Source organism: Lissotriton vulgaris, chromosome 5 (genome assembly GCF_964263255.1).
Source record: "Lissotriton vulgaris chromosome 5, aLisVul1.2, whole genome shotgun sequence".
Taxonomy (NCBI): Eukaryota; Metazoa; Chordata; class Amphibia; order Caudata; family Salamandridae; genus Lissotriton; species Lissotriton vulgaris.
Window position 1 is genome coordinate 1,520,672,896 of NC_141693.1, and position 14,206 is coordinate 1,520,687,101.

The window sequence follows — 14,206 nt, forward strand, 5'->3', positions numbered from 1 at the left end:
TTTTCACCCATCCAACCTACGGTCCCAAAATCCACTATTGTTCTCAGTTGCTGCCCAGTATTCATCTCTCATTCGCCTATGTCCTCCAGACGTTTTCGTGGTCTTCCTTCATTAAGCATTTTTTGGGATATTTGTTCTTTTATCTCCAAAATCTGCTTAGTAAGACAACCCTTAATCTTTAAACTCTGATTTCACAATAGCTCCCTTCATATGCTAAGTCCATATCTGTGCCCACAAAATATTTATGAAACAAGGTCTCCGCATTGGCTACTGTCTCGGCAATCAGACGAGCGCGCATTGGGGGACGCTCTTTTAAACTTCTGGCACCCCAATGGTGGAACAAGCTGCCTCTGTCTCTCAGGAAGTCAGACAACCTGCTCTCCTTTAGAAAGGAGCTCAAAACTTGGCTGTTTGATCAGTAGTTTTCTGCGATTTCCTGACTTCGCAGCCCGCCAGGTCTGATAGCGCCGGGACACTCTGCCCGAGTAGCTGAGCGCTCTACAAGACCCCCCCCCCCCCTAACATAACATAACAAGGCCACTCACAGTAAGACACTGGCGTAAACTCTGTCCGTTCTTCGTTAGCTCATGTTTGGATAAGATATCCTCCATCCCCAGACTTCTGTTTGTCTAGTTTCTCAGTGGTAAATGATTAAACACATTTTCTTCTCTCACAGACTTCCAAGTAGTATAACAATAATCTCCCTCACCAAAGGGATCACGTAATGATCACGTAATGATGATAATATATTCAGCACTTTCCTATTTCCTTCTGGACCTCTGTTATAGTAAATACTGTATACTGGCCACAAGAACATCTATGGAATTCTGTACCATACCCTTCACAGGATCACTTTCCTCATAACAATCCCTGTATCCACTACATACCTACGCGTCTAATCTGTTAACCTCTGTCTTCTCTCTCCAGGCACACCGCTATTTAATAACGAGCCATTCTCTGTGATGCTGTTTGGGATGGTGACCAAGTTTTGCAGTGGCCATGCCCCACACTTCCCCATGAAGAAAGTGCTGCTGCTGCTTTGGAAGACCGTGCTGGTGAGAGGGGAGTGTGGATGGGGCATGAGTAGAAAATGCGGATATGACATATCTGAAGTTATAGAAGCATGAAAAGCATGTTGGCAACTTTGGACAGGACCGTGTGGCGAAGGACGCTGGGGAGGCGCACATTATTAGGGGCATGCGGTGAGAGGAAAAAGGATTGGGCAATGGCTTCAAAGTGATGCTTTGAGGAGATATGAATTTAGTAACATACTTGAGGCCTGAGAGAGCTTTGCTCACAGAGGAGCCTGTTCCTGGGATGAACTCTATGCATTATGAAGGTAGTGCTGGGAAAAGCATATGGAATGGGGTTGCACATTCAGGGGGAGTATAGGGGTCATGAGATGGTAATGAATGTTGAATGGCATGCTGGAAATGAGGCACAGAGATTGTCAAGAATGGTGCTGTTGAGAACGGGGGAGGAAGTGAGGAGCGTGCCGAAAAGAGGAATTCAATGTGGTTGCCATTCTGACAAGACAGGGAAGACCTACAGAGTGAGGTAAGCTTTAGGGAGATTGGAAGAGGCATACATGGTGAGAGGTGTTTTTCTGCAAGATGGGGAGGTGGTTCAATGAGTATGCATTGGTGAGAGTGGGAAAGCCATGTAGTGGAGTGCACTAGGAGATTCATGCTGGTGAGGAGTGAGCGAGCGGATTGTGCAGGTAGAGGCGCATTAGTTCGTCTACAGTGCATGGAAGCTGTAACTGGCTTAGTGTAGGTTTACTCATTAAGGGACATGCTGGTGAGCGGAGAACAGATTGTGGATGTAACACGCGGAAGAGAGGGAAATTGTGAGCTCCTATGTCCTGATACATGTTTACCTTCCTAGTGACATATCCAAGTTTATAATTTTGAGACATCAGACAGGAGCAAGTTTGTCTTGGTTTCTTGGGCTCTGTGTCTTGCAGTGCAATTTCTTCAGTTTTGCAAGATATTCCAGTCCCTCGTCTACTTCACTCCAAGATGGGTCAACTGGTAAAAGCAAATTAATTTGAAGCAACTGAACTGAAAGCAGTTTTACTTACAATGAGACAAAAACATTTGATCCAAAATAATGACAACAAGCACTGGCGTTGCCAATAGGTTTCGCATTTGGAAAGTTGGAGCTATTGGTTTTGTAAATGACATTTTATATTTATATATTGTTATTGACAATGCCAATAACGATATATAAATATAAAATGTCATTTACAAAACCAATAGCTCCAACTTTCCAAATGCGAAACCTATTGGCAACGATAGTGCTTGTTTGTATAAGGTTGACAGGGATCGATACTTGGGACTAGAGCACAGCGACCAATCAGAGAACAGATTCCAATAGTATGCAGCCAATGCGATAACGTATCTTTTCAAAGGCGGAAGAAACGCTCGGCAAAAGCAACATTGGATGGTTGTTGAAACGTGTTTGGGTACGTAATGTTTCTTTCTTTTCCTGTGCAACGTAATTTTAAATCCAATAGGTGTTTTTCACAACCCGTCATCTTCACACATGCCCTCTCCCAAGGAGGGTTCCCCCGTCGACAGCCTTGCTCTCTCGGTAGGTAGCTGCCCATTTTCATGTCGACTTTTCGCAATGTTTACCAAAGTGATTCGCCCACCTGATTTATCCTTCGCCCTAAATTGCCAATGCCCGTTAACGTTGCCTGACACCTCCACACAGTCTGGCAAGTTAGCAAACAACAGATTGATTGCTATTCAGAATTGGTGCTTAAAAGATTGAATAGACTGAAGATGATACTTATGATGTGTGGGTAAGTGACAGTACTCTTAGAATTATTTCTGTCATTAACCCAAACTTTCATCACTGCTCGCTCAGTTGGAAGTTGCCAAAACCCATTTTTTTACTTTAGACTTGAAGATATCCGGTTGTACATTATTAGATATGTTGAGTAGCCATCGAGTCTGTTTGTGTTTTTCCTTTTGCTTTTCATGTTAAAAATGGGAACTCTAACAGCGGAAAACCCAGAAAAAAGATGGCATTACTCTGCAATTTACAGGAAAGTGCTTAACGGTAGCGAGGGGAGGAGAAGTGTGGCAAGCGGATTAGGGAGATGCGCGGAGGGAAGCCGGATGGGGCAGGAGAGCCTGGTGGGGGGGGGCGGAATGCGAGCGAGGGGAGGAGAAGTGTGGCAGGCGGATTAGGGAGATGCGTGTGCTTGTGTGGTCATGTGACCCGCTTTTGTGGTCACGTGACTCACATGCACTGTGAAAAAAACCGCAGTGGTTTGACGAGTCGATGGAGCACTTGAATTCTCACCTATTACATTCGCAAGCGAATGATAATAGGCGAAACCTAAAAACAACCCATGGTATTCCGTTGGCTGCCTATACAGAAAATAATCACTTTTAAGGATCTGTGCATAGCATTTAATGCACTGCATAACTGTGAACCAGGCTATTTCAATCAGAAATTGTGTTGCTACTTTTCTCCAAATCCCTCCACTCCATGGCATTTCCAAAAACGTGATACCCATCTTTAGGAAAGCTGGATGGGGCTACTAAAGTATGTGGCTAGCATCGCTCAAATCTGGAATTCCTTACCTTAAAGAGTCACAAAACCTTCTCCAATTCAGAAAGGCTTTGAAAACATGGCTTTTTTTTATTAATTAGCCATTTCCTCTGTTCTCATATTCTCCCAAGGCAGTGCCAGGACACCTTTGGGTCATCAAGGGCTATATAAAAAATATTAACATAACTTAACATTAACCTAAATCCTCTGGAAAAGATCACAAAAGATAGGAGGAAACCCCAACCCCCATAAACATTAAGAAACAGGACTTTTAAACCAACAATAAAGTTGTAAAAAATAAAATAAAAAACGATTGAAAAGTCTGTGCCATATAGAATGGATGTTTCTGCAGCATCAGCACATTACATTTCAACAAAGGGCCTTGTGCAGAGCGAAGAACAAGGGCAAACAAGAAAAGATGCTGTGGAAAGGGAAAAGAAGCACACAAAAATGGTTTGGGAAATGAAGGGCATTGGGGCCAAAGTCACAAAGGGAATAGAGATTCTTTGTGGTGGGAATCCCTGAATGACAAAATTAGGGATTAAAGTGTGTTCAACTGGACACAATGGGTGTCCCTTTAAAACAAAATAAAAATATGAATATCAAGTGATGTTTTGAAAAAGATTCCACAAAAATGCAAAAGCATTGTCTTCAAACAAATTGCACTAGAGCCATTTGATCTGAAAAAAAAGATTTTCCAACAAAATAATGAAAAAATATGAATATTGATGAGTTGACGGTGAGCTTTCTTTGGCAGTGCGCATTGGTCAGGGGGTTGCCCCGAGATTGTGTGTGCTAGCGAAAATAAAGGGTGAGTTTGAAAACCTATGCTCTAGCTCTCCTTTCTTGGAGGGTATGACTACTTATATGTGTGTTTTTATAGTGCACTCTGGGAGGATTTGAAGAACTTTTGGGGATGAAGGCAGAGAAGCGTGCTTTGCTGGGTCTTCCGCCCCTGCCAGAAGACAGCATAAAGGTGATACGTAGCATGAGAGCTGCCTCTCCACCAGCATCTGCTTCTGATCTTATCGAACAGCAGCAAAAGCGTGGTCGACGAGAACATAAGGTGAGTCCAGCCTGTAATCAGTGGTAAAATATTCATATGGTTAATGTTAAAATGCAGCTTCCCAAACACCTGTTGAAGCCTAGAAAAATATTACGAAACAGTATGAAGAACAGGGGATCAAAACAACTCTTAGATAAAGAAGAATGTTATGTGAAAGAGGGGATATTTTAGGCAGGTGAACTACAGGCACACATAGAGACACCACTCTACCCATGCCGGGGAAGAAGGACTAGAGTTAGTCTGAACAGCTCCAGCAGGCTTTGGTAAATTTTGAGTTTGGGATTATTGATGGGGAGCGTCTCTAAGTGAACCTACCTCTCAGATTAGGTGCAGAAGACTAAGATAGCTTTGGCTGTTGCCTTTAGTGGCAAGTCGAAAACATATTTTCACTCTTGCGTATTTGCTTTTGCCAGCACTTTCTGAGTGACTTAATATCACAAGCCCTGTTGGTTTATCTAATGTCTCTTTGTATAAGCTTCTGTGCATACTGCAAACAACACACACACACAGTTTTTGATGTTTCGGAAAATGATACATGCATCTAAATGCCCTTTTGTGTAATTTTCATCTTATATCTTAGAAACCATTCGGAAACATGTTTGCTCAGAATAATTTTCTTATCAGTACTTCAAATAGAATTCTGTGGAGCATTTGGGTTTCCTTCCTTTCACTTGTCAAATGAGCTGTGTCATTCTCTGCTGACCTTAGGGGCATGCCAGTACTTGTGAGAAGGGTATATGCTGGCCATCTCCACAGTGCCTCCCTGACAAGGTTATTTGGAGTGTGGCAGAAGTAGGGCATCTGCTATAGACCAGCAGATGCCCAGCTCAGTCAAACTCAGCTCTCCTGTATCATTTAGAGTCAGGAAAGTAGCTTGGTTTCTGATGGTGGATCCTCCACTAGCTCTTCCATCAGAACCCATTCGCTGGTGGCCATATTCCACAGGACAGCCAACTTTCAAATATCCTATTTATTTGACATTGATCCTATGACTCCTTCCCTGCGTCTGTATTCCAGGCTCTTATCAAGCAGGATAACCTTGATGCCTTCAATGAGCGAGACCCCTACAAAACAGATGACCCCCACGATGAAGAGGAAGAAAATGATGACGACTCCACTCTTGAGGCCGAGCCTTTTCCGCTGGAGAGGGATGAGGTGATGCCGCCCCCTGTCTCACACCCTCCATGTGACAGGCTCTCATTTCCTAAAGGGCTTCCCTGGGCTCCAAAGGTCAGGTGAGGTATCTTTCTTCTCTGCCCTCTTGTCTGTGTTTGTGGCAAAATCAATCACAGTATATTGACTATTCAGCAAGTGTTCTGATAATGTACACAACTTCTTTTGATTTAGTCTTTATTAGTTCTACCTTCAATCTTCCCCAACTCCTAATCCACCTCTTCAAACCTTACTGGCTCCTTTTCATGTTCACATCATGTTTTTTTTTTCTCACCTCAGTTGTGTCTCTCTTTTGCTGTTCCTTCATCCCTCTCTGTCTATCAAATTCTCTGCCTTCTTTTGCATCTCGGTTGGTCTGTCATGTGTGACATGCCTTTTTGGGGTTACTGTCAGTTTTGTCCTCCACAAAGTTACTTGATTTAATTTCAGTGGGTCATTGTTTTCTCTCAAGCAATTTTCCACCATTTTATTGGTATGGTTTCTGCTTTGCTGGGTATTGATTACACATTTGCTGGGGATTGTTTTTCAAACCCTCTTGCTTGGTTTTGGTTACTCATTCTGTGTTTTGATCTTTGCACTGTATATTGACTTGTTGCTATTACATATGGTAGATTTCTCCCTTTTACTAACCTTTTTTCTCCCTTGCAGGGAGAAGGATATTGAGATGTTCCTTGAAAACAGTCGTAGTAAATTTATCGGCTACACTTTGGGAAAGTAAGTACTGGTTGCCTGGTTTTCTTTCCTGATATTCAGACTACTTAGTAGGACTTGTTTTTCATTTGGAATGTTCTTTGATTAGGACTTTCACATGTAATTGTGGCAGAGACCATACTTTCTGTGGATGTTATTGTTAATATTTGTATAACGCATGACTGTTGTACATCATTATGTGGGAACCAGTGCCTGTTTTTAATCCATATCACTCCCTGTCAATTTTCACAATTGTTTCTCAGTTTTTCCATTCACACTGTTTTGTCCAACCTCACTGGTTCATTACTGCTTCAACTTTGTTATAATTACTATTTAATCGCAAGACATTGAGGGACAGGAAAGATTGATGATTTGATCAACTATCGTTTTGGTGGTCAGAATTAAATCAAGACATAAGTGAACATGTTCCATGGGCATGGTTTCCTCAATGTCTGGAGAATTACAGCAGTTTGTTGAAATGTTTATAGGGCTTTGAATAGGCATACATACTGTACATCATTGTTATATTACTTCTGCAATAGGATGTTTATGTATTTTGATAAGTGGGGGGGGCGCTTTGCGCAGCATTTCATACTGGTCAGCTTCAAACTTTTCCCACCCCCAATTACTCCTAGCATTATTTACTGTAATTAGTTGAAAAGGCTGTTGGATCGGAACACGACAGGACAATACCAACCTCTGTAGTTCCTCGACTTAGGCCATACAAAGGGCCTCCATTTGCCATTCAAATGTTTTTGGAACATTCCTTGAACTTGTTCCTGAAGGAGAATAGATCATATTCTATTTTGCCAGAGATATTCTGGCTTATCGCCAGAACACAACGAATCCAGCTGTACAGCCTGCGCGTCCTTTCGATCCAGAAAACCATCCGAGATCGGAGGGCCCGTCGACACGACATGCAGAGATCAGCTCCGGAACCGGTGGTTATCTTCGATGAGGAGGTTCCCCTCGTTCCCGAAGAAGATTCCGATGATCTCCAAATCGTATCAGAGGCAGACTACTCAGATGACTCCATACCATCGGGTCAGCGCGTGAGTACTACTGCCCCTGCACCACACACAGCACCCAGATCGAAGGCAAAGGTCAACACTCCGCCTCCGGGGCCCAGTCGCGACCGAAAACCACTTCGACAGCCCCGCCATCGAGCCCGGCTCCGAAGAAAGTCATTAAGCCTTCCGGTAGCTCGGTACCGAGCAAGCTGCACGTGCCGATCCCACAAGCTCCCTCTGCGCCGAAACCGAAAGAAGTCTTGGCTCCGAACCGTTGACTTCTAAAGACTAAGGTATGAAGCCAGTGTCCGGCGCCTCGAAGCCGATGAGACCAGCTTCGACTCCGAAGCCATCGTCTTCGGTGCCAAAACCAACAAGGCCTGATTCCGACGCGTCCAAGCCCTCGAAACAGCCTACGACACCGAAAACAACACCTTTGGTGTCAAACTATGCCAAAGGACATTGTAACACCTCCTAAGGCTAAAGACAAACAGCAACCTTGTCCGGAACCGAAAAAATTGGTGCCGACAAAGGTACCACAAGGTGAAGACCTTTTCCAACCAGATCCTCTGCAAAAGAAGATCTACATTGACCCAAAGACAGGTCATGTATCCCCTACACCACACAAGAAGAGGAAGGCAGATGCAACATCCACACCTGTAGTTCCTGCCAAGAAGAAGGACTCTGCCACATCTCCTATGCACCGTTCTTCTCCTATACTTCCTTCTCCTTCATCCCCTGTTCCTCTTAACAATTCACCACAGATATCTCCTCCACATTATCCTCTTTTATCTTCACAGTCACCTCAAAATGATGATGAGTATAGTTTAGGGTGAAGAATAGACACAGATGAGCCTTTCCCATACCCTATAGATGATACAGACTGGGAGTAACCAAACCACAGGATGTGCCAGATATTCCTGACCCACAGTCCTACCCATCAAAACCTTCTCCCCCAGAAGATAACATTGGGGTTGGTCACCAGTTGAACAGAGCTGCCATTTACCATGGGGTCACTATGCATTCTGATGAAGCAGAGGAAGATTTTCTGTTGGACACATTTGAACAATCGCAAAGGTCTGTTCAAATTCTTCCCATGATTAAAGGGGTCATCCAACAAGCGCCAGAGATTTTTAAAGACCCTGTACGAACTAGGATCCTAAACCCTAGAAATGAGAAAAACTATAGGCCTGCACCTGCAGATCCAGCCTACATTAAAGGACAATTACCATTCGATTCACTAGTAGTGTCAAATGCTAGGAAAAGGGCAAACTCACAAACTTCAGGTGAGACACAAACCACCTGACAAAGAATCCAAGGTAATAGATGCATCATGTAAAAGAATAGCTGCGCAAGCTACCAACATATGGCCTATAGCTAAAACACAAATCCTCCTTTCACGATATGATAGGGCTCATTATGATCAGTTAGAGAAACTACTAGAACATCTATCTGACCAATATAAGGCACAGGCTAACGACCTTCTACAAGAAGACAAGCTAATTTCTAATGGCTCAATGAAGTGGGCACTAGATGTAGCAGACACTGCATCTAGAGCTGTAAATACTAGTGTCGTACTTAGGAGACATGCGTGGCTACGCATTTCAGGATTTAAACAGGAAGTTCAAACTACCATTTTAACCCTTTAACCGCGGCAGAAATTCCGCCGCGATGCGGGCGAAATAAAAGGTGGGCGTTGTTTGGACAGCCCCCGACCGTCCTCCGCACACACCCCGGCCGTCATCCGCACACACCCCCACCGTAATGTCGGACGACCCCCAGCCATCCAACGCATCCAAGGAGTTAAATCAACCATTTAATCAAAACCAATTGTTTGGACGCAGAAGTAGACAGAGCACTAGAAAAGATGAAGAAGGATACAGACACTGCCAAATCTATGGGAGCTTTACAGTCCATTTTCTAATTCCCAAGAAGGACAGGACACTAAGACCAATTCTCGACCTCCGGCCTCTCAATCATTACATACAATCAGATCATTTTCATATGATCACTTTACAACAAGTGCTCCCACTGCTGCAACAAGGCAATTTCCTTACAACACTAGACCTAAAGGATGCCTACATTCCTATACATCCTGCTCACAGAAAGTATCTAAGGTTTGTACTGGAAGGACAACTTTATAAGTTCAAAGTCCTTCCATTCGAAGTGACAATGGCACCACGAGTATTCACAAAGTGCCTAGCAGTAGTAGCAGCACATCTCAGGAGACAACAAATACATGTCTTTCCTTATCTAGACGATTGACTCATAAAAGCCAAGTCATTCAACCAGTGTGTCCAACACACACATCAGACAATTCAAACATTGCACGACTTAGGGTTCACAATCCACTACACCAAGTCGCACCTGCAACCCTCTCATATACATCAGTATCTAGGGGCTACAATAAACACGTCTACAGCTCTAGCGTATCCCAGTCCAGCAGGATACAAAGCATTCAAGCCTTAGTCACAGGCTTTCAACTCCAACTATCTCGCAAGCCAGAGTGTTCATGAAACTAATAGGCATGATGGCATCTTGCGTCTTAATAGTACCATATGCAAGACTGCAAATGCGTCCATTACAAGAATGTCTAGCACAACAGTGGAACCAGGCTCAAGGTCAACTAACAGACCTGGTGTTGATAGACAGCCGCACACATCGCTCTCTGCAGTGGTGGAACACCAAAAACTTGACAAAAGGGCGGCCGTTCCTCGAGCCTGTTCCACAACTGGTGCTCACATCACACACATCTCTCACAGGATGGGGAGCCCATATCCTACATCATACAACTCAAGGACAATGGAACCGGCAACAAAAATTGTTCCATATCAACTATCTAGAGCTGCTAGCAATATTCTTAGCACTCCAAACATTCCAAGTACAAGTACAAAACAAAGCTATCTGAATCCGGACGGACAACATGACAGCCATGTATTATATACAAACACAGGGGGGACACACTCTCTACAACTGTCCCAGCTCGCACAGAACATTTGGAGATGGGCCATTCCACAAAACATATATCTGTTGGCAGAGCACCTTCCAGGAGTTCACAATCAGATAGCAGATCTGTTGAGTCGGCAGGCACAACAAATTCACGATTCTTCCACAAGTGGGGTCATCCAGACATAGATCTGTTTGCCACACACAAAAACGCAAAATGCCCAACTTCTGCCGCCAGGTTTCCACACCCCGCTGTCCAAGGGTAATGCGGTATGGATGAACTGGTCAGGCATATTTGCGTACGCTTTTCCGCCACTACGACCAATACCATTCGTAGTACGCAAGCTCAGACAACATTCTCTCAAATTAATCCTGGTAGCTCCCACATGGGCACGCCAACCGTGGTTCACCACACTGCTAGAACTCTCTCTAGTTCCACACCAAAAGTTACGCCTGACTCCATCCCTGCTAACGCAGAACCATGGAGACATCCAACATCCAGACCCAAATCAACGGAATCTGGCGATCTGGCTCCTGAAGTCTTAGAGTTTGGTTATCTTAACCTACCACCAGACTGTATGAACATCATTAAAGAGGCCAGGAGACCTACTATCAGAGCTTGTTATGCTGCTAAATGGAAGAGATTTGCCATTTATTGCAACAATAACCAAATTGATCCCCTGGATGCTTCCATCTAGAATATCATTTGCTACATTTTACATTTACAAAGGTGTAACTTGGCATATTCATCCATACGCCTGCACCTTGCAGCAATTGCAGCATATTTACAAAATAGACAACATCTTTCTCTTTTCAGAGTACCTGCAATTAAAGCAGTTATGGAAGGATTAAAAAGAATCATCCCACCCAGATTGCCACCTTCTCCAGTGTGGAACCTAAACGTTCTTACAAGACTCATGGGACCCCCTTTTGAGCCTTTACATAAATGTGAACTGCAATTCCTCACGTGGAAAACAGCTTTCCTTATTGCTATTACCTCTCTTAGAAAAGTAAGTGAGATACAAGCTTTCACAATACAAGAACCTTTTTACAACTACATCGTAACAAAGTGGTTTTAAGAACTAATCTAAAATTCCTTTCAAAAGTCATTACTCTTTTTCACTTAAATCAATCTGTATTACCTGTGTTTTTCCAAAACCCAGACTCTGTAGCAGAAAGGGCTGTAAACACACTAGATGTTAAAAGAGCTTTTCTCTGCTATATAGACAGAACTAAGACTTTTCGAAAAACAAAACAACTGTTTGTGTCTTTCTCTCCACCTCATAAAGGCAACCCCATCTCTAAAGGTGGAATTGCAAGGTGTATTGTAAAATGTATACAAATATGCTATCAAAAAGCAAAACGTACATTAACAGTTCCTCCAAGAGCGCACTCCACACGCAAACTAGGAGCCTCTATGGCTTTCTTAGAAAACATCCCCCTAGAGGACATATGCAAGGCAGCAACATGGTCTACAACACACACCTTCACTAAACACCACTGTGTTGATGTGCAAACCAAGCAGCAAGCTGCAGTAGGCTAAGCTGTCCTTAAAACTCTCTTTCAAACTACTGCAACGGATACAGGTGACCACCGCTAGGGGAGTCACTGCTTCACAATCGATGCTAAGTGTAGTATCTGCAGCTCATATGCCTCGAACGGAAAATGCTACTTACCAGTATGCATCTGTTCTTGGCATGTAGAGCTGCAGATTACTACACGCCCTCCCGCCTCCCCGGGACCTGTATCTGTTCGTTTTATCTTACTTCGATCCGATGCACACACATGGACATCCTTTTCTTTACTTCTACTAACTCCATCATTTCCCATCATGGCGAAAAACAATCTAAGGATGGAGCAGATGCCCATGCGCACTATCGTCCAAGGGAGGAGTCACCAATCTCAGGACTACAAAGACTTCTTCCAAGATGACAACAGCATGCAATCATCCAAGCCCAACACCAGGTGGCGATCTAATGCTAAGTGTAGTAATCTGCAGCTCTACATGCCAAGAACAGATGCATACTGGTAAGAAGCATTTTCCTTTCATTCTACCCATCCATCCCTCTTCTACCCTTCTACCCCTCTTCTACCCCTCTACCACCCCTCTACCCTCTTGTACCCCTCTACCCTCTTGTACCCCTCTACCCTCTTGTACCCCTCTACCCTCTTGTACCCCTCTACCCTCTTGTACCCCTCTACCCTCTTGTACCCCTCTAGCCCTTTACTCATCTTCTACCCCTCTGCTATCCCTCTTCAACCCCTCTTCCTTTTTCTACCCCTCTACCCCTCTTCCACCCCTCTACCCCTCTTCCAACCCTCAACCCCGCTACTACCCCTCTTCTACCCCTCTACCACCCCTCTACCCCTCTAAACCTCTACACCTCTCCTACCCCTCTACAACCTCTACCACACCACCCCTCTTTTATACCTCTACCCCTCTTCTACCCCTCTTCTACTTCTCTACCCTACTACCCTTCAACTACCCCTCTACCCCTCTCAACCCCTCTACCCCTCTCAACCCCTCTACTACCCCTTTACTACCCCTCTACTCCTCTTCTACCCCTCTATCCCTACTCTATCCCTCTATCCCTACTCTATCCCTCTTCTACCCCTCTTCTCCCCCTATTCTTCCCCTCTTCATCCCCTCTTCTATCCCTCTTCTACACCTCTACCCCTCTTCTACACCTTTACCCACTAGCCCTCTACCCTTCTTCCACCCCTCTACCCCCCTACTACCCCTCTTTCCCTCTACCACCCCTCTTCTTCCCCTCAACCCCTCTTCTACCCCTCTTCTACCTCTGTTCTCCCCCTCTACCCCCTTCTACCTCTCTACCACCCCTCAACCCCCTCTTCCACCCCTCAACCCCTCTTCCACCCCTGAACCCCGCTTCCACCCCTGAACCCCGCTTCCACCCCTGAACCCCTCTTCCACCCCTGAACCCCGCTTCCACCCCTGAACCCCTCTTCCACCCCTGAACCCCTCTTCCACCCCTCAACCCCTCTTCCACCCCTCAACCCCTCTACCACCCCTCAACCCCTCTACCACCCCTCAACCCCTCTACCACCCCTCAACCCCTCTACCACCCCTCAACCCCTCTACCACCCCTCAACCCCTCTACTACCCCTCAACCCCTCAACCACCCCTCAACCCCTCTACTTCCCCTCAACCCCTCTACCACCCCACAACACTTCTACCACCCCACAACACTTCTACCACCCCACAACACTTCTACCACCCCACAACACTTCTACCACCCCACAACCCCTCTACCACCCCTCAACCCCTCTACCACCCCTCAACCCCTCTACCACCCCTCAAGCCCTCTTCTTCCCCTCAACCCCTCTACTACTCCTCTTCTACCTCTTTCTACCCCTCTTTTATCCCTGTTATACCCCTCTACCACTCTACTACCCCCCTCTACCCCCCCTCTACCCATCTTCTACCCCCCTCTACCCCTCTTCTACCCCTCTTCTACCCCTCTTCTACCCCTCTTCTACCCCTCTACCCCTCTTCTACTACTCCTCTACCCTACTATACTTTAACTACCCCTCTACCCCCTCTACACCTCTTCAACCCATCTGCTACCCCTCAACCCATCTGCTACCCCTCAACCCATCTACTCCTCCTCAGCCCCTCTAGTACCGCTCAACCCCTCTTCTATCCCCCAACCCTTCTTCTGCCCCTCAACCCCTCTACTACACCTCTGTCCCTCTACTACCCCTCTACACCTCTCATACCCCTCTACTACCT

The 14,206-nt window shown here is 45.2% G+C and overlaps 1 protein-coding gene across 2 annotated transcripts in view; it reads left to right on the forward strand.

Moving 5' to 3' along the window:
- The window catches only part of STRIP1 (striatin interacting protein 1), a 287,397-nt gene that overhangs the window by 162,029 nt on the left and 111,162 nt on the right, over window positions 1-14,206 (forward strand). For both annotated transcript variants that reach the window (XM_086923587.1, XM_086923588.1), the window contains exons 8-11: window positions 928-1,055; window positions 4,451-4,633; window positions 5,651-5,868; window positions 6,455-6,520. In XM_086923587.1, coding sequence (XP_086779713.1) covers window positions 928-1,055; window positions 4,451-4,633; window positions 5,651-5,868; window positions 6,455-6,520 — 595 coding nt within the window. The remainder of the gene's footprint in view (window positions 1-927; window positions 1,056-4,450; window positions 4,634-5,650; window positions 5,869-6,454; window positions 6,521-14,206) is intronic.